General features: G+C 48.4%; 1 protein-coding gene across 3 annotated transcripts in view; it reads left to right on the top strand.

The window, feature by feature from the left end:
• GPC3 (glypican 3) overlaps positions 1–17,475 on the top strand; it is a 244,259-nt gene extending 226,784 nt beyond the window's left edge. For all 3 annotated transcript variants that reach the window (XM_083486444.1, XM_083486443.1, XM_083486445.1), the window contains one exon: positions 16,442–17,475. In XM_083486444.1, coding sequence (XP_083342570.1) covers positions 16,442–16,611 — 170 coding nt within the window. In that variant the 3' untranslated portion in view covers positions 16,612–17,475. The remainder of the gene's footprint in view (positions 1–16,441) is intronic.
• Positions 17,476–21,146: the final 3,671 nt, after the last annotated feature.

Below are 21,146 nucleotides of genomic sequence, written 5' to 3' on the forward strand. Positions count from 1 at the left end.
GAAGGGGCCCTTTTAAAGCCATCTTACATGGTGCCCATCACTGCTTCTTGTGGAGCGAGTTCCATTGCTCCAGTGTGCGGAGATGTGCTTTCCTTCCATATGCCTCACGGAATCTCCCAGCATTCAGCTTCATGGTACATCCACTTTCTCTATCAGCCTTCTCTGTCTGCTTCTCTATGCTATGCATACTTTTATAAACTTACATCACGACATCTTGCTCTCCTTTAAGCTAAAAAGTCCCAAGTGCTACAACTTCCCTGCACGGGGTGGGTGGGTGTCTCCCCATCCTCTTTATCAGTTTGACTGCCCTTTTCTGAACCTTTTCCAAACCTGAAATATCCTGTGCACAATAGCTCACTTTGCTTCTGTGAAATTGCCATACGGGGCTGCACAGAGGAATATCCCCCCAGCAGTGGTAGGCCCCATTGTGTTTATGCAGATTTCAGATACAGGCTAGTCACTTGTGAGATCAGGCTTCTCCCCCCACTCTTTAAATGTGTGACCTTGCCCATATGAGGGTGCAAATGTATTGGGCTCCTTCCTAAAACGGAACACACTTTTTGAAACTGTTGCATGAGTGCTTTGCTCCACCTCTTTTTTATCGTGGCATTCTCCCCCCCCTCCCCCCCTCTCCAGTTGATGTTGCACAATGCCTGGCACCTCATGCATTAACATACATAAATGAGCATTTTTACAAGTGTCAGTCTTTTAATGCTGCTGGAGGCGGAATTTTAAAAGGGAGGGGGGAGAGGAATGTAAACAGAAAGAAATTCTGAAGCAAGATCATTGATATGACAGGACTAAAGCGTAGGGGCTCTCTCTCTGAAAAGCCCCTCCTTTCATCCCTCTAATAAGTCCATTACTTGTCCTAGCGAATATTTGAAGGCCCTTTCATGGGGAGCTGAGGAGCTGAGCATGCCTTGCACTTCAGGGCTTTGTCTCCAGGCTGGGGAGAAACCAAAGTTATTTCTGCTTTAAAATAACAGGAGCAAAGGAACAGCTAAGCTCCTTTCATTCTGAGTCCCTTACATTATTTTACTGGACAAAGTTTGTGTTGGCTACAAAACAGGCCCATTCACGGGACCTAAGAGAAGGAATTTAGGTAAGAATGAAGCCAAGATTGTGCCATATATAAAGGCTCCTTTTGCGAAGGCCATTAAGAAATTGCAAATCATGAGCCTGGCTGAATGGTGATATTAAAATTAGCCTTGCTAATTTTCAGTAATTCAAGCCCATTGGGCTGAGCTTACAAGTCTGCCCCAGGAGATGTTCCCATAATTGCAGTCTCAATATCTGCTTCAGTTAAGGTGAGTCTGCTTTAAAAAAGGGAGAGAGAGTTAAGTTGGAGAGAGGGATGCATCCTGACCAAGTTTTTAAAGTCAGCTGTATAACCAAGCAGGTAATCTCTTGATTCAAGGATAATATAGGCTGTGAGACAGCCATGGGTCATACTTTTTGCTACTTCAAAAATATATGGCTGTGGGTCTCTCCGGCACGTTCCAAAGATCTCAGAAGTCCACTCTGCGCTAACTCGCAGCAGGGCTTTTAGTGTGGCTACCCCTGTTCCCTCTTGAGACGCAGCTTCTCTGGAAACAACTGAAGATGCTTTTGTTCCAACAGGCCTTTCCCAGCTGGATGAATGGGTCTTTGCCACAAGGATCCACTTGTTGGACTTTTAGTCTTGCCTTAAACATATCTGTTGGCTTTGTGGTTTTAATTGTATTTATTATCTTATGTGAAAATTGCCTTCAGACTGATTTAGAAGGTGATGATGTAGTAGTAGTAGTAGTAGTAGTAGTAGTAGTAGTAACAATCTATTATTCTGTAATAATGACTAATTAAACATGTTTATGCTTACACACTCGCACAGGTGCAAATGTGTACATGTTTCATGAAATAGTTGCTCAAACCACTTAGCAGTGGTATAATTTTCTGAGCCACATTAGGCCATGATCCAGTGTAGCCCCTGCTCAAGGACTCTTGAGGAGCCTGGTGTTTCTGAAGCCGCCATAAATCCTTTTGCGCTGAGGGCTTGGAAAGGAACATGAGTGAGCAGCATCTGCCCTTGACATTGGGAGGCAGCAACGAAGCCTCGGAATTGCCTGTGTTGGGAGTACATGCTGGGAGACTAGATTTCATCTATTGCTTGATCAGTGGAGAGCCACCTTGGTTGCAGCCGTTGCTTTTCTAGAATTGCCATGCTGACTAAGCAGTCTGAGATTAAAGACATGCCCCTCCCAGTTCATTTGCTTATTTAATTTTTGCAATTTATGCACTACTAGATTGTCTCCAAGTAGCTCAGTACAAAAGACAAACATACAGTTTCAGAATGATTTTAACTATCAACTCCTGTTCCAAGGTAACACTGGGAATTGTAGCTCTGGAAGGGGATTAGGGGGTCTCCTAACAATTCTCAGCACCCTTAACAAACTCTATCTCCCATAATTCTTTAGGGGAACCCACATATGTTTAAAGTGGCATTGCTTTAAATATATGGTATGAATGCAGCCTCCATTTCTATCATGGGCTGCCTGACTATCCTACAGCGCAGTTGAGAGAAACCAATACACATACTCAGATTGAAAGTTTTGTCCAAACAGGCATTTGGGTTACCAGCTTCTTAATACTTGTATGTTGGCGTGCTGCTACTGGGACTCATGTTAGGCCTGCCTGCAACCCATTAGAGGGTCCAAGATGACCCACTGAAGACCAATACTGTAGACCACCCCTAGCACCCATCATCTCAGGCCATTGGCCTTGCTGGCCACAGAGGCTGATGGAAGCTTGTGTCCAACATCTGAAAGGTGCCAGACTGGTGTGCACAATGCTGAGCTAGATGAACCAACATTCAGATTTAGCATATAGCAACTTCTAGTTGTTGTGGTTGCACACATCTGTGCACACACACTAAGCCTTCGCGCTGCAGCAACCTACCCTAGGATACAGAACACCCTCTCTCTGGGCTTAGTTGTTAACATAAAAAGACCAGGGTCAGGCCAATGGCCCATCTAGTCCAGCATCCTGTCCTCCCAGTTTCCTCACTGATGCCTGTGGGAAACCCAGAAGAAGCTCCTGAGCACAAGAGTCGCTTCCCCTCCTGTGCCTTCCAGCAGCTGATATTCAGAAGCATCGCTGTCTCCAGCTATGGAGACAGAGCCAGCCATGGATAGCTTTCTCCTCCATTAAATAGCCCATGCCTGGTCCCAGCCATCCCATTTATGGCTGCTCCAGTCTGTGGTCCAAACATTTCCAAAACGGATGGGTCTACAGAGCCCCGGCAGGCTCTCTTGCAATATGTTGAATAATGAACTGAAGATGTATGATCAGGCCTCCACTGCAAGAAGGGCTGCTGCTACAAATTAATCTGAGAAGTGGCAATGTGGAGAAAGAAACCCTCTCTGTCTGTCTGCTTCTCTCTCTCTCCTACCCACAGCATTCTGTGTTGTGGCTGTTTCTTCCAGAGTGTGCTGAGTGGCAAAGGAAGAAGTCAGCGAAGCGCAGAGCACAGCCAGTTCCCAAAGAAGGGACTCAAAGCATCTGTTGTGAAAAGTGAGGCTTGCTTTCCAAAGATCTCCCCCACCCTCTCTCTTGCCACAGTGTTCCAGCACCATGGTGAGGCTGAAACTGGGGTTCTTCCATGAGGCCTGATGTAATTGGAGAAGAACATATTGTCCTCAGGAGAGCAGGAGAACAGCTGAACGGTGTTTCAGTCTCAGGAGCCTGACACAGTCAGAATGGTTTGACATAAATAGCTCAGTTTCACAAAACCTTTGACAAACTGCAGGCTTTCATTTTAAAATAATAAGAATAAGAAGCAAATAAATGAAGAAGTCACCTGCTTCTGGGTGCTCTTGCAACTGGTGGTGCTCTTGCAACTGATATTTTATTTTTAAGAACAAGTTTGCCTATGAATTAACTGTTAAGCTGGTGGAGGTGGCCAGATGTGGAGGGATGAACTTCTTGGTCTGCACCTCAAACAGAGGAAGCTACAGTATGCTGAGTCAGAACTGAGTTGGTCTTCCTAGCTCAGGAGCAGTGAATTTCCGTGGTCTTGAGCAGACAGAGGTTTTAAAAAACCATCTGCTCCCTGGTCCTTTTAATTGGAGACGTCAGCGATTTAACGTGGGACTGTTCAAGTATGAAGCAGGGAGTTGTGGCCGCTGCCTAAATGGTGATCTGCTTAAGCCAAGGGTGGGGGGCCCAGGGATCTCTGGATGTTATTGGACCCCCAATTCTCACCAGCCTCAGGCAGCATGACCAGGGACAGGGCTAATGGGAGCTGGAGTCCAGAAACGCCCAGAGAGCCGCAGGCCCCCACCCCTGACCTAAGAAGCAGCATTCTTCTTCTTCTTTTAGATTTTATTAAATCTTTTTCATAATACAATAAAAGAAACTAAAACAGAGAGTGGGAGAAAATGTTCTCTCTAGAATAATAAAATCATTTATTATGTATTGAATTTATATACCACCATATACCTGGAGGTCTCAGGGCAGTTCACAGAGCAAGAATAATAGAATCTTAGCATTCAAAGGGACCCAAGGGTCATCTAGTCCAACCCCCTGCAATACAGGAATTTCAACTAAAGCATCCATGACAGATGGCCATCCAACCTCTGCTTGAAAACCTCCAAGGAAGGGGAGGGCACCACCTTCCGAGGGAGACTGTTCCACTGAATGATACCAAACTGTTTTCAGTTTGGCAATGTTTCCTCAATCTTCTGACCTAAATAGATTAATTCATTTTCCTTTTTAAACAAAAAGTCCAAAAGAGGTTCTCTAATTAATGTTACTATCAACTTTGTCTCCAATAACTTCAATGATTCCTCCGTATTAAACAATAATTAACCTTTCCATCTTTGTCCACACAAAGAGTCTCTCTGCTGTGATCATACATTAAAATAATATTCCATAGTTCTTTACTCATTAAGTATTCATTAGTTCGTACCTAGTTCTGTTTCTTCTGTTCCCATTACTTGCTGTATTTGCCGTGGTTTTTCATCTTGATTTTGAAAAAATTACTGCTTCTCTTTATGCATCTTCCATTCTTTTCCCAATAAAAGCATCAGAGATTTGATAGTCTTTACCCTCTAAATTCACTCCAAGCATTCATGACTGCATGCAAGATATGGAAGGATACCTCTGCGTAGAAGAAGCATTCCTTCCTGAGTGGGGGAGATGCCACCTCTTAGCTCAGGGATTAAGAAGCACATGGAGCTCCCTGGACGCTGCTGGCCTCCAGCTCCCTCCAGCCCCAGAGAGCAGGGCCCAGTGGGGAGGAATGTGGGGCAGTTGGATTCCAGCAACATCTTGTCAGCCACATCCTCCCCGCTATAATGGTGAATTGGCTCACCTTGATTTTAGTTGGCAGCAGCTGCTGCTGCAGTTAGAAGCACCGTGGAAATTATTGTGTATTTATTAAACCTATCTAGTCCAAACCCCTGCAATGCAGGAATCATAGCTAAATCTCATGCTTGAATTGATGCACATTCAACCTTTACAAAAACCTTGGCCATGGCAAGAACCTGTTTGTACAGCAAGGGGTGTTTCTACACAATGACAGCCTTGCAATACTTTTACAGGGGATTTCATTTCCCTGTGCACTGCGTTCCAGATACAGCTGAGCCCAGTTGGGAAATGACTTTGTCCCTTGGTGCATGCCTGGTCCAGATTAGAACAAAGGTACTTAAAGTAAGAACATGCTGAGGGCAATACTTCTCCCCTCCACAAGATCCAAGCTGGCCAAGGAGGATGCCAGGCAGGAGAAGAAGGCCCTGTGAAATATACTGAGAGTCGCAAAGTGATTTCATGCTCTTTATTCAGCTCATAGTGGTGAGGAGGAATGAATGAAAGTCCCCTCACAGTATCTGCTTTATATACATTATTTACACAATGGGCTGCACATGATTGGCTAATCCCGGAATTCTACTGTAAGCCAATCAGGTTGTGGATTCACTTCTATCTGGAGCAGGATTGGGTGGTTCCTGCCAACCAATCATACTGCTGCATTGTTCTAGGACCAATCAGACTGCTGCATTCTGAATCCTATTGTTCTAGGACCAATCATACTGCTGCAGTTTGGATCCTATTCAACTCAGTACATAACACCCCTCCCTTCTAAGTTCCAGTCCTGCCCAGGAGGTCGCATTCATAGTCCTTGAGGTACGCCGGTGGCCTACGTGTGCGTTGCGGCCTGTGGTGTTCCCTGGTCCGGGCTCCCGGTTCTGGCTCGTGTTCCAAGGATGCTGGCTGTGATGGGGCTGTTTGGTCTGGTGCAACCGGCTCGCTCAGTCGTGGTTCTGGTTCCGGTGTCCTTTCGGCCTCGCGGGTCCTCTCTGTATTTACTGATTCTGCCTCTCCTGCTGGCCCCTCCTGCTCTATGGGCCTCACTGCCCCGCTGTTCCCTTCGGACTCCTCTGACCTGTCCTCCTCCTGGTTTTCTCCTGAGAATCATCGCCGTATCTGGTCGCAGTGGCGGCGCCAGCATTGCCCCCCATCCGTTAGCACCTCGTACGACACTGGGCCAGTGACCCTGGTGACTGTGGCGGGTACCCATGCTGGGCCTGCCCCAAAATTCTTTGCATACACTGGGTCCTGGACCTCAAAGGTCCGGGGGTTCCTGCCTTTCCCCCACCACTACCTCATCCTGAGCTCTATCGGGGTGAAGGCAGTCCAATCTGATTGCAAGGCGCCGACCCATTAGTAGTTCAGCGGGGCTCCGGCCAGTCGTTGAGCTGGGGGTGCTGTGCTGTGCTAGAAGGACTGTGGCAAGGCGGTACTCCCAGTCCCCATGCGTCATGCGGCGAAGGGTGTCCTTGGTGGTCCGCACCATGCGTTCTGCTTGGCCATTGGTGGCAGGGTGGAACGGCGCCGAACGGATGTGGCGGATGGCGTTCTGAGCTGTGAAGGTTTGAAATTCTCCTGATGTAAATGCAGTCCCGTTGTCTGAGACGAGGGTGTCAGGGAGCCCGTGGGTTGCAAACAGCCTGCGTAGTACCCGGATGGCTGCGGACGTGGAAGTGGACAGTACCAGTGCGACTTCCAGCCATTTGGTGTAGGAGTCCACCACTATGAAGAATGTTTTCCCCTGAAAGGGGCCAGCGAAGTCCACATGCAGGCGTGACCATGGTGCTCGGGCGGACTCCCAGGACTGGACTGGGGCCCTTGGGGGATCTGGGCGGGATTCTTGGCAGGCCTGGCAGTGTTTGACCCAGGCCTCTATCTCTCCATCGATCCCCGGCCACCACACATAACTCCTGGCAAGGGCCTTCATTCTTACTACCCCTGGATGTGTCTCGTGTAGGGCTGTGAGGACCCTTTTGCGGAGGGGCTGGGGAACAACGACTCTGCTTCCCCATAACAGGCACCCCTTGTAAGCCGACAGTTCATGTTTGCGGGTTGTGTAGCCGGCAAATTCTTGCCCGGGGCTGCTGCTGGGCCATCCCCTCCACACCCAGTCCAGGACCCGGGAGATGACCCTATCTTTCTTGGAATGGTGTGCAACTTCTTGTGCCTGAATGGGGCAGTCGGGAAGCAGCTCCAGGCTCATAACCTCTTGTGCAGGTGCTGGGTCGGGGCCTGTTTCTGGTAGTGGTAGCCTGCTGAGGGCGTCCGCATGGCCCATCGCCTTCCCAGGTCGGTGAATCAGTGCATACTGGTAGCTGGCAATGAAAATTGACCACATGAGGACGCGAGGAGACAGCACTTGGGGGGTCTGCTTTTCGGGGGCAAACAAGCCAAGCAACGGCTTGTAATCAGTCACCACGGTGAAGGGCCGCCCGTACAAGAAATCATGGAATTTTTTTACTCCCTTCACGATTGCCAGCCCCTCCTTGTCGATTTGCGAGTAGTTCCGCTCGGTTGCGTTGAGTGTCTGGGAAAAGTACGCCACTGGTACCTCTCTTCCATCCGGGAGTTGGTGCCCCAGGACAGCGCCAATGCCATAGGGTGAGGCGTCGCATGCTAGCATCACCGGCAGCCTCTCGTCGAAGTGTGCCAAGACCGAGTTTGAGACAAGCAAGTCATTGACTGCCTGGAATGCGGCCTCCTGGCACTGGCCCCACACCCAAGGGGCCCGCTTGTCCAGGAGTCTGTGTAGGGGCTCCGCTACTGCCGCCTTGTGGGGAAGGAATGAATGGTAAAAGTTCAATAGTCCCAAGAAGGCCTGAAGTTCAGTCTTGCTCTTGGGCGCTGGGGCATCACAAATGGCCCGTACCTTGTCCCCAGTCGGGTGGACCCCTTCTGCGTTCACCATAAATCCCAGAAAGTCCACCTGAGGCACTCCTAGTAGACATTTTTCCCACTTCACCTTGAGACCCGCCGTCTGGAAACGGTGCAGAACGGTGCAGAGGCGGTCCTCAAACTCCTCTGGTGTGGGCCCGGCAATCAACACATCATCAAAGAAGGGGGTGACGCCAGGAATCCCTTTAAGGAGCGAGTCCATTAGATTCTGGAATATGCCTGGTGCCACACTGACCCCGAATTGCAGCCGCTTTACCCTGAACGCTCCTCTGTGCGTCACAATCGTCTGTGCCTCTGCTGTGGCCTCATCTACTGGCAGCTGTTGATATGCTTGGGCCAAGTCCAGCTTGCCAAAAACTTTCGACCCAGCCAGGGTGGCAAGGACATGGCTGACCACTGGCACTGGGTATGCGTGGGCCGTGAGGGCCTTGTTTATGGTACATTTGTAGTCTGCGCAGATGCGGACCGAACCATTAGGCTTGACGGGTGTGACGATTGGGGTTTCCCAGGGGGCATTAGGCACCGGCTCCAGCACTCCTTGCTCCACGAGTCGCTCCAATTCCTCGTCTATAAGGGGTTTCAAGACAAACGGGACCCGGCGGGCCTTGAGCCTGACCGGTCGTACTGCGGGTTCATGCTGTAGCGCAATGGAGGGCCCCGTATACTGTCCCAATTTCCCGTCAAAAACCCCTGGAGATTCCTTGCATATGGTGTCCACGTCCACTTGTAAGCTAGTGTGGTTCACCCCGGTGACAGCTAGCCCCAGTGGTCCAAACCATGCCAATCCCAGTAAGCTAATGTAGGGGCCCTTGACCACAAGCAAGTCCAGTTGCCGTGTCCGCCCTCGGTATTGCACCCTGAAGGTCCCAACCCCCATTGTGGGGACCTTACGTTTCTGAAAGTCCCGTAGGGTGAATGGGGCTGGCCTGAGTTTGGGACCCCCAGTAGGACACAGTTTCCTTAAGGTCCTTGCCAAGATTATGGATAGAGTTGAACCTGTGTCAAGCTCCATGCAGCATGGGGCCCCCTCTATCTGTACCTCTACCTAAATTTTCTCTACGTTGGGGTGGGGCAACTGGTATACCTGGCAGTCCGTGAGCTCCGTCGAGTTGCCTTGGTACGTTGGGCCCCGGGACCTGGGGCTCTTGGATTGGTCATCTGGTGCCTGGTGTTGGGTGGGCCGAGCTCGACACACCCGGGCAATGTGTCCCGATTTTCTGCATTGCCTGCACTCTGCGTTGCGGAAACGGCAGGTCCTCCTCTCGTGACTCTCCCCACAGCTTGCGCAGTTTCCTCCTTCTCGTCGAGGCAGCTGTGGTCTGTGCGCTGCTTGTGTGCACTGCTGTACTCGGTGCACCTCCTCCCTGTCAGATCCTGAGTCGTTGGTGAGGTCTTCGTGGTGGACCCTCGGTTGGGATGGCAGGCTCGGCCGTGCCTCTTGCGTCGACCTCTCGGCAGCTTCCGTTGCCAGGGCCTCCTCCAGAGCAACCTGGAACGTTAGGTCCTTCTTAGCGTAGAGGCGTCGTTGCAGCTTCTCATCCTTCAGGCCACCGACGAGGCGGTCACGAAGCATGTTCTCCAGCTCTGAGAAGTTGCAGAACCGGGCGGCTTGGCGGAGAGAGGTCACAAACCCAGTTATGGTTTCCCCAGGGGCTTGCCGCTTTGCGTAGAAGGCATTTCGACGAGCCACCACTGAGGGCTGCAACGAAAAGTGCCCCTTCAGCTGTTCCATTATTGTTTTGTATGGAACAGTAGCGATGTCTTCAGGCGCAAGGAGAGCCCGGGCAACTTCAAACGTCTCCTTTCCGCAGACACTGAAGAATATCGCCCTCTTCTTGGCGTCTTCTTCGTCGGTGACCCCTTGGGCTTCTAGGAGGAAGGTGAAACGGGAGGTGTACGCTTCCCAGTCTCCAGATGCTGGGTTGAATGACGAGAAGCTGCTGTTGGCTGCCATTCTGAGTTCCTTGTGTCCCGGAGCTGAAGCCTAGATACACGATGCGAGGCAGCGGTGCGGCAGGTGGCGGTGCTGCGGTGCGGTGTGTGGCAGTCAGCTCAGCGGGATCCCATCCTCGTCGCCAGTGAAATATACTCAGAGTCGCAAAGTGATTTCATGCTCTTTATTCAGCTCATAGTGGTGAGGAGGAATGAATGAAAGTCCCCTCACAGTATCTGCTTTATATACATTATTTACACAATGGGCTGCACATGATTGGCTAATCCCGGAATTCTACTGTAAGCCAATCAGGTTGTGGATTCACTTCTATCTGGAGCAGGATTGGGTGGTTTCTGCCAACCAATCATACTGCTGCATTGTTCTAGGACCAATCAGACTGCTGCATTCTGAATCCTATTGTTCTAGGACTAATCATACTGCTGCAGTTTGGATCCTATTCAACTCAGTACATAACACCCTGCCTCTGGTGAACAGGGGCAGCCTTGTCTTGCAAAATGTGCTGAGGCATTTGAGCAGGATGACACAGATGTCAGGGCAAGGATGAAAGGAAAGAAGGGCACCTGCACACACAGGTAGGGAAAGACCTGGGTGTTTAGAGGAATAAGCACACAGAGATTGTGGCAGGTGTGCACACAGGGGTTCCAACAGGCACGTGTAACAGTGAGTCGTACATAGAAAGAGAACCTCTCATTCCATGACAACACAACTGCATGTTACTTTGTGCAACCTCTCTCATGTCTGAATTCATGGAGAGCCCCTGCCTGTCAGTGCAGACAATATGGAGCTAGATGGGTCCAATGACCAGACTTTGTATAAGGCAGAAGGGCAGCAGCTCTTGTGATTACCAGCAACTGGCATTCAGAGGCATGTTGTCTCCACCATCCTGTCCATGTTTTGTCCATGACACTGAATGGTCGCTTGTGTATTGGAATCCATGACAGCTCCAGAAATGATTGGGCAAATGCAAGGGAGAAGTCTGTATACCTTCCTGGGTTGCCACTGTTCTAGCTGTCTTTGCTCCTGTGCCTTTAATGCCCAAGGGCAGACCCCATGGTGCTGATGAGCACACTCTCTCTGTCTCTCTCTGGGTGAGAAGCAGCTTCTTTTCATTTTCTCATAATCCACTGCATTTAAAAGTGAACACCCCTTTTAAATTAGAGTGGGGAGAGGTAGAAACCACAAATTCTCTGGGTGCCACGACACTTGCCCACAATGCGACTCGACATGCAGGATAATTGCAACCTGGCACCCAGCAGCTTTGTTTCCACCCTGCTATTTGGCTCAGAGGGTGGCTGCCTCGGCTGTAGGTGGACACACTGCGGTACAAGGCAGTGAATGATTTAGGCGAGCGAAACCAGCTTCCTCCAGTAACAAAGGCCAACTTGTTCGCAAAGCATGGAGACCCTGCCATGCAGCAGGATTCTAAGAAGATGGAGAAAGGAACTGGGTTCTGCCAGATTATGCCCTTTAGAAGCCCTAAGAACTGAACAGATTGTGGTGGGTGCTACATGCAATTCAAAATAAGAGCACTGAACTGGAAAATAAAATTTTACTTTTGAAAAGGCACAGAATTTACATGTATGCTGAAATGTAAATGCATGGTTAAACTATGGAACTCCCTCTCACAGGAGGCAGTGATTGCCACGAACCTAAATGACTTTTTAAAAGGATTAGACAGATTCACGGAGGAAAGGACTATCAACAGCTGTAAGCCATAATGGCTCGGCTCTGCCTCCATTGTCAGTGGCATGATTGTTTCTGAATATCAGTTGTTGGAAACTGCAGGAGAAGTGAGTGGTTTGGGGCTTAATTCTTCCTTGTGGTTTTCCCATGGCTGGCCCCTGAGAGAACAGGAGGCTGAACTCAAGTTGGACCCCTGGCCTGATCCAGCAGCTGGCTCTTCCTATGCTGTAATGGCAAGATCTGACTTCCTCACATTATTTTGATCGGCGTTAGTAGGAGACCCCCTGGCTTAGGCAGGGATAACTGATAAAAAGAGAAGAGGGAAATGCGGAGTATAAGGAGGTCCGGCTAAGTTTTTATTTTCCCTGTGGTGACTAATTCTTTTGAAGCATCAAATGCCAAGTTCTGTTTTGCTGGTGGCCTAAACATGTGCGCAGCCTGCCTGTTGGGCTCTCCCGAACTGGATGCTCTCCAGCAGGCAGGTCTGAAGGGGGCACAGTCCATGGAAATGAGAGGAAACAAGAGTTCCGTCTCATGCCTGCATCATCATCATCGTCGTCATCATTAATTAAATTCATATACCACCCTTCACAGGGCGGTTTACAAAACACAAAATGCAAACAACAACAACAACAACAACAACAATAGAGACACATTTAAAAGGTTGTTTAAGAGCTTCCCCCTAGAAGATGGTCTTCAGGAAGTGAAAGTATTCACCAGGGCCCCTTCTGGTTGGAAGCATCCGCCCTTCAGGCCCTTATTATTGACTGTGAAGCAACCTGTGCAAAGACATTTGCATTTTCCTCTGAACCTTCCTGGGAGTGCAGTGGGTTTGCTTTGTTCTGCATTTGCTGCTTTATCTGTTTCCTTTTTTCTGTTGCTTTACACTTGTGGGAGGCATAGCTCAGTGGCAGAAGATCCGCTTAAGAGGGTGGGGTCTCACGGGATGGATGGGCAAAGACCCTTCTCTGCCACAAACCTGGGGAGCTGCTGCTGCTGGTCAGAGCAGATCACAAATGGGCAGGATGGGCAAATTTGTTGCTTAGTCGTTTAGTCGTTTGGTCCGACTCTTCGTGACCAGAGCACACCAGGCACTCCTGTCTTCCACTGCCTCCCACAGTAATATGTGACTGCTTCCTGTGTCCTTTTTATGATATTGATTTGTTGCCGAATTGGCTCTTTTTTCAATCAGTAGTTTTGTAATTTTGCACCTTTTTATTTTCGTTGTGTTGTGTTACTGTTGCAAGTGGATTTTATTTTATTTTAAAAGGAACTTGGCAGCAAGATGGGCTACAATTGTTGGAAATAAATGAAGGAGGAGAGGAGTTGGTGCACTAGGGGCCACGATAGAGATCTCCCTTCCCATCCCTCCCCCACCAACGCAGGAGTCTTGAAACTTATAGCCTCATATTCATTGTGCTCTCAGATTGAGACTCAGTGGAGCTTGGTGAAGGATGTGCTTCTGGGGAGCTGGAGAAGGAGAGGAAAGGGGCTGGAATGTGTGAGGCCAGGATATAGCAACAACAGAGAGAGGTAGGGCTTGCACATCTGAGACACCAGGGATAAGTCGCACCCACAATATTCTGTGTGCTGCTCAATGAGGCACCATAGGGCTGTACCCAATGCTAGGTCTTAGGTTCATTTATTTTAATGGGTCTACTCTTGAGTAGGACTTGGTTGGATACAGCCCGTAAGAGTTGGATAGGTTGTCAGAGGTCATCTAGTGCAGCCCTCTTCTGCATGTGTGTTGCTGAAACCTAGGCTGGTCCATTGTGGGGATTTGCAGTTGCCTCCAAAGTCTGCCAAAGTGTTCCATCTTCTGTTGCCTTTGCACTCATACTCTGTGCTCACATTCACTGCCTTGTGTCTGTGTGTGTGTAAGAGAGAGAAAGTTTGTTAACTGGAATGAGTACAGTAAAATGTTAAATTTCTTGACTTTGCTGGTGATTCCCTGCCTCCTCCTTTATGTACCAGTGACAGTGACAAAACCACCCCGAAGGGGCCCCTGCTGCTGATCCAGGTGCGACAGAGTCCACAGACAAAATCCCAGGTCCTCCCTAACTATTGGTTTGATTATTTTTTTTATAAATGGGCTCAATGTGGTGGCCCATCTTGTTTTTATTTAGCTTTCAAAATGGGTTGTTACATTCTTTTTCCCAAAGGAGAGGCAGCAAAGGAATACTGAAAATTAAATATTTAGCTTGTCGGAAGTGAAAAGGGACTTAATGTTCTGTATTCAGCTTCACAAATACCCTTCTGAGGCAGGAAGTATGTTCTGAGGCATATTCCCATTTTCCAGTCTGAGGACACTCGGTGTCACCATTATTGGTTATACCAAGCAAGGCTCAAAATCTGTTATCTTTTCAGCAACATGCAGGTCACCCTTGATTTTCTTGCGTCTTTGATAGCTGTGCCTTGATAGCACCACCCTTCTTGCTCATCTGCGGGCCAATATCCCCACCTTTCTCAGCCCCTGATTCAATTCATTCTTGATGGGTGTTAGGTGTCAAAGAACAAATAATTCTTTCCCCTTGCTGCTCACGGCACAGTCTTCATGGCGGCAAGGCAATTACGGGAGAGGATAAGACGTTGCTCAGCTTCATGCTCTGTCCAACCTGGAGGCCATCCACCAGACTGTGCTTGGCATCTCCTCCAGAAGGCCCGGAGGCATGGCAACATGAAGGCATTCTCTGGCGTTGGCACCTAGCGGTCTCTCCTGTGGCCGCCTGGCTGGGTGCCAGCCTCACATTGCCTTTGATGTTCTCCTTTTGTTTGCAAGGCATGAGTCAAAAAGGCTGGCCTTTTATGGGACTGGAAATGGGGTGAGGATGGTGAGGATGGTGAACAGAGGGGAGAGCAGAAGGTAGCCAGGCACAGATATATAAAACCCACTAGGTTTATTTTTACATTTGTGTGTGTGTGTGTGTGTGTGTGTGTGTGTGTGTGTGTGTGTGCTCTCTGCTGCAATGCACGGGCTGGCTATGGCAGCTCAAAAGCAAATCTCCTTCCCTTCCTGGCTTTTGGCATGACTTTGGCTGCCCTTGCAGAGCTTTCCAGAAATGTTGGCCTCCAGCAAAAGGCGACTGGTGGGTGATGACTCGGTACCTGGAAAGCTTGTGCCAAGGGAGATGAGAGGCATAATTCAAATTGTGTTTCCCCAGTGGAATGTCCCCCACCCCTTAACCCTTCCCCCGTTTTTTGTTTTTTATTTTTGTTGACATGGAAAGCACATATTTGAAGGCTTACAGCTGCTGGTCGCTGTCATTCCTGTTGCATGTTGAAGCAAGTCCAGAAGATCTTTGCGTTTGATGTGCTACCAGTTTGAAAAACCAAACATCCAAGCCTAGCCAGCCGCTCACCACTAGAAGGGAGCTTTCACACACACACACACACACACACACACACACACACTGCACTCAGAGAGAGTGGGTGTGTGCTGGTGCTTTCAAGAGAAGAGCTGGTGGCGGGAGGAGGTGCTTCTTCTCCTGCTCCAAAATGCCAGCGGAGCTAACGAATATCCTTGCAAAAGGTCTGTCTAACTAGAAGCACAACATACAGGGCTGGAGCGTAAGAGGAGGATGGCTGGGGGAACTGAATTAGCACAGGTTGTCAAAATTGCCACCTGGGTGTAGCCTGCCTAGTTCAGCTCTGGAGCTGATTTTGAGAGGCTGCCTGGAAGAGCTTGTGTGGCGGGGGGGGGGGGATCTTGGCAGGACCAAGAGATTTAATTGAGAACTGGCTCCATGGCAGGAATGTTTGCATCATACAGAAGCCGTTAGCGTGATTGGGCTCCCTTGTCCTCTGTGAATGTGCCATGTGTGTGTGGTCTGTGCTCCCCAACGGAATCCCGCTTTGTGGTTGCTTTTGCTGGAGTGAATAGAGAAGAATTCTGAACACTACGTAAGGTGTCTGGATTCTTCTCTCTCTCCACCCGCCAACCTTAACCCACTTCTCCCACACCTCAGACTGCTCCTTTAAAGGAAAGGAATGTTGTGGGGAAAACCTGGGAATTTTGAAATGCAGTTCTTCTGCCAAAATGAATCTAGTAGGGCAAAGTGTGCATAAAAATACATATGATAAGTGAAAAAGGCATAGGAAAGTCAGCATTACATTAGGGAATGTTGGTTTGCAAAACAAAATGTGTGCATTTGGCAAAATTGTGCAGTGAAATGTGTGTATTAGGAGAGATTTTCACTACAATCCTGATGAATTTTCATGAAGACTTGAAAAGTTGTGCAAATGTGGAGAACTGAAGATTGTAAAAATGGGAACCCCTCCAAAAAGGTAGAGCAAGATTATCCCAGAACTGGAGCACCAAGAGAGCCTTGTTCTCTAAGCAAGACAGAAAGCTTAAAAGCTCCCCACCTTATTAGCATTTAACTTGTGGAATTTCAACTAGCCAGGCTTCAGCAGCATATGGTTGAAATCATGTGGGTTAGATGCACACAAGATGTGGGTATATTGTACTGATAGACCTGGAGTACTCAAACCCTCTCTTAAAGTCATTTGAGCCACTAGGAGCAGGTTCCAGTCCATATTCAATATTCTTTCCTTTCTTTATTCTAGAGCTGGCGTATGATCTGGACACAGACAACATCCCTTCAAAGAAGCAGCTCTGGGATCAGAAAAGCAAAGAGGTGTCAGTGATTCACAACCTTGGAACAGGTGTCGTGATGCCGGGTCTGGATCTTTGGGGCTCTCTCCTAACGGTCCTACTTCTTCTGCTTGCCAAATAGTTGTGGAACTATCTCCTCACTGAATTTGTGACATTTCGTTTTGTGAAGTTTGCTCACAAACTCTCTTTCTCCTCCCAAGGCATGTGGAAAGAGCAGCTTCCAATAAGTTTCATTTTTTAAAAATTCAAATAAGACTCGAAGGAGGGACTCGTTGTAGATGTAGTGAACAAAAGAAAGTTCTTGTGTTTTGGAGAAGTCTTGCCTAATTATAAGAGGGTAAATATACTCAACATTTGCATCCCTTAAGAGATTTATGAAGATGGAAGTTTTTCATTGCTTTTTAGAACAGCCTTGTTTCATCTTGAGTTAATTGGCATGGTCACTTAAAAATGGTATTAAGCATCATCCACTGGCTTTTAAATATATACATATTCAGTAACTGGACTGATTTTAGTGGACACTCACCTGAGAAACCTACAGTGGGAATATTACAATATCCCAAAGCAGCAATGACATGTTTTTACTCTGAGGGCTGGACCCCTGGACTGAATTTTCAACATCTGTAGCAAGATTGGCAGGAGGCATCCAGACTGAGCTTTCGTTGATTTGAAACTCTGGATTGTGGTTAATTATGAGCTACATATACAAATGTTGGAGAAATGTTTATGTGTGTTACATGGCTGCCTAGACAGCTCCCTGAATTGCAAACAAACAGACCACTTCCTGGAAAAGATGGGTGCTGGGAGTTGGGAAGAAAATGGGCAGAACTAATTCAAAGCCTGCCCTTGTAGAACTGACCTGATTGGTGATGGGAAGACAGGCCATTCTGGAGAGGCCCCACGCTGTAGGAAGAGGCACCAAGCCCTTTGCAAGAGAATACAGAACAGCAAGCATGTCATTTTTAATAAATTTCTAAAAAACAAACCACCGACAACCAAATGTGTTTTGTTTATCTGTTGGTCTTGAGCTCAGAGCCTGCATTTTGAGTCTTTGGAGGTCAGCCTAGTTGGGCCGCTTTGGGTTTATAATTTGCTGTTGAGGCAGCCAGGCAGTATTTTTAGGAGAAATAGATTCCAGCGCCAGATGAGGCAAGTTGATCTATAGTGGTGGGTGTGTATGTGTGTGTTTCTGCATTCATTGCAGCTGCAAGACTACACACACATTTTAATGTCTGCCTTTAAAGCTGCTATCCCATACACAGTTTTATGTGGGGAAAGGCCCATTGAATTCACAGGGACCTACATCTGAGTAGCTGCACGTCAGGTGTACACTTGAACCTGCAGACCTCTAGGGGTTGCTGGACTAAAACTCCCATCATCCCTGACCGTTGATCATGCTGGGAGTTGGAGTCCAGCAGCATCAGGAGAGCTGCAGGCTGCACCATCTCTGGTCTAAGAAGATGCACTCCTCTTCTGAATAGAGGCAACCCTCCCTCCCTTGCACACAGCAGGCAAAGCTTCTTCATAGTTCACAGGTGACCCTCCTGGTATTGTGGGGTTGCAACTCCTAACATACCTGACTGTTGACCAGGCTGACCAGGGCTGATAAGAGTTGGGAGTCCCACAATATTTGCAGAGGGGGCATTCTCGCTGCAATAAGGGGTTTGGGTGGGAAACATTTGCAGGCACCAACACAAATGTCCCAACTTTCCATCTGCCCTGGCTCTCGTTTGTGGGGATTTTTTTTTTTTTTTAAGTTCCATATCTGACACTCTTTCCATTAAATTCTCATTTGTGATGGGAACACCTTACCTCACCTCCACACTTTTTTGGCAAATAACTCTTGAAACTCATAACACATGAGATGCTCTTTGTTTTAACACAACTTTGCTATAAGGTTTTGTGTTTTTTGCTAGGCACTGGAGAAGAGAAGAGAGAGGAATAGCATTCTGGTGTTTTTCTTTTTTGCATTGTTGTTCCTAGCTAGGGATAAAAGGGTGTGGAAAGCTTTCCTCAGCAAAAAGGGATCACAGGAATGTCCCAGAAACAAAAGGTGTCCCCAAAAGATAAAGGAAGGTAAGAGCAGGAGAGTGTCCGGTTTTAAAATGAACCAGTAACCTTCCATAAATGCAGCTTGAGTTGTCAACGCTTGCTCATGATTTCACACAAGAACCCATTGCAGTCCTGTCCTGGGAAGCCCCAGCGGCTGAATGCATGCAAAAATAATGTCTTAAATTTAAAATAAAACAGGAGCCCTACTCGATCATACTCAAGGGCAGCCCCAGCTGAGACTTGCACTCACAGCGGCTATTCAGAAGCTTCCAGGAAGCCTGTAAGCAGGGCTTGGTGGCAACAGTCCTCTCTGGCTGTTGCTCAGCAGCAGCAGGTATTCACAGATAGGCTGCCCATGAACATGGGGTCTCCATCATATATATTATGGCCAGTGATAACTGATAGACGTCTCCACTATGAATTTTAAAGGCATTTCTCCTGTAGCTTCAGGTTCCCAAAATTAAGGTGCATCATGTGAAGGAAATACTACAATTTGCCTCTCAGAACTGCAGGATTATTTCCATCTTAACTCAAGGAGCTGATTTTGAGCTTCAAAAACTTGTAGGTGGTGCAAAGGTAGCTTTTCATGTGGTCCAACGTTTTCTTTTGTACTAAATTTCCTCTTCCCATCACTCTCATCCATCACTTGGTAACCACAGGATCAGTACTGAGGCTGAGGGGTTTAGCACAAGCCGTGGAACCTATGCACTAGTGAGCAAGAGAACTGCTACTGAGCATGTCCAAAGTCCATTTTCTGCACCACTGAATGACAGCCCACGCCTGCACACATATGGAACAAAGGGGCAGGACAGTGAGTGTGGCTTTCACTTGCACTTGAACAAGAGCCGGAGTGAAGGAGCTGCTTCAACCTTTGAATAAAATTTAGGTGGCTGCCCTGAATTTTCAACTTTTTTTCTTTTTAAGTACAGTGGTACCTCTTGATGCAAACGGGATCCGTTCCGGAGCCCCATTCACATCCTGAAGTGAATGCAACCTGCGCGTGCGCAGGTCACGATTCGCCACTTCTGCACATGCACGTGACATCATTTTGAGCGCATGCGTGAGCAGCGAAACCCGGAAGTAACGCACTCCGTTACTTCCGGGTCACCGCGGAGCGTAACCTGAAAACACTTAACCTGAAGCACATTTAACCCGAAGTATGACTGTATGTCTCTATAGTTCTCATACTTACAAAGACTTAAGGGTGATGTGCAGACAGATATTCTACAGGAACACTGCCCACCTTCCATCCCCCCCCCCCCCGGCGAAGAGCTAAACTACCTGCTTTGCACAAAGAAGATCACAGCTTCAGTTCCCCAATGGCCTTTCCAGATTGGGCTGGGAACGTCCCCTGCCTGAAACCCTGGAGACCTGCTGCCAGTCAGTGTGCACAATACTGAGCTAGGTGGACCAGAGGCCTAAGGCAGTTCCTGAGTTGCTGGCCAATGCATACAGAATTCTGGAGTGATGGATAAGCACTTACTTGTTTAACAATTCCCAGTGTATTTAACCCCTAATGCTGCTGGCATTGACTGGGGGCTTGCTATGTCTCCCCACCCACAGCGGTGTCAGTTGGGGATTTAACCCCTTATTAGCACCAGATGCTGCTTTGCTCCTTGGCATCCACACATGAATTTCAAAGTAGAAAAGATATAGCTCAGTTGGGAGAGCATGAGACTCTTAATCTGAGGGTTGCAGGTTCGAGTCCCACATTTGGCAAAAGATTCCTGCATTGCAGGGGGTTGGACTAGATGACCCTCGTGGTGCCTTCCAACTCTACAATACTATGATTCCATAGAGCTGGCTGAGTTGTGATTAAAAAGAGTCCCCAAAGCCCCCATGCTCCTGTAGGCAGTTGGAAGCTTGGGGGTCCAGTGCTCCCTGGCAATGCTCCCTGTTCCCAAGGAGGCAACTGACAAGGGGATGTCCTCCACACTACGTTTTGTGATGGTCTTCCAGGAGAAATGGCTTCCAACGATGACTGGAGCAGAAAAGCAGCAGGAGCCTGACAGAGAGGATGGCTCTGCTGAGACATGAAGGGCATCCAGACTTGGAACAGCTTCCTGTCTGCTGACTGTGATCCAGCCAGCACAGAAAAACCCAACTACCCGAGCTTGCTGTCATTTGGTCCTGGCAGAGGACCATCTGCTTGCCTGGAAGCCTTTCTGTCAATTGTTGTGGCCTCAGACACAAGCCTTTGGGCTCTCGGGGGGTAGGGGGTCTGCACTTCACCCCTGCTTGGACCTTCTGTCATTCCTTTCCCTATGCTGGCCGAGGGGGGCTGTGCTGTACTGCTTTTATGTTACATAAGATGATAAATAAGTATGTTTTGTTTTTGCTCAGAAGTGCTCAAAGTGGTCACAATGCTTTCCCCTTTACTGTTTGATCAACACCCCTGCGAGGAAGGCTAGGCTGAGGGACTGTGCCTTGCATCCAAAGTAGTGCTAAGTCACTCACTCTGTTAGCGCAAGGATTTCTTCTTATGTGATGGAACACGCCCCGTTCTTTCCCCCCTGTGATTCCTGTAAACCTGCTGGGGGGTGGCCTCCCAACCCTCCAGAGCAGATTTGAGATGGGCATGGAGGAGAGAGGGGGGGGCAAGTT

This window comes from Podarcis liolepis, assembly GCF_965112155.1.
Source record: "Podarcis liolepis genome assembly, chromosome: Z".
NCBI lineage: Eukaryota > Metazoa > Chordata > Lepidosauria > Squamata > Lacertidae > Podarcis > Podarcis liolepis.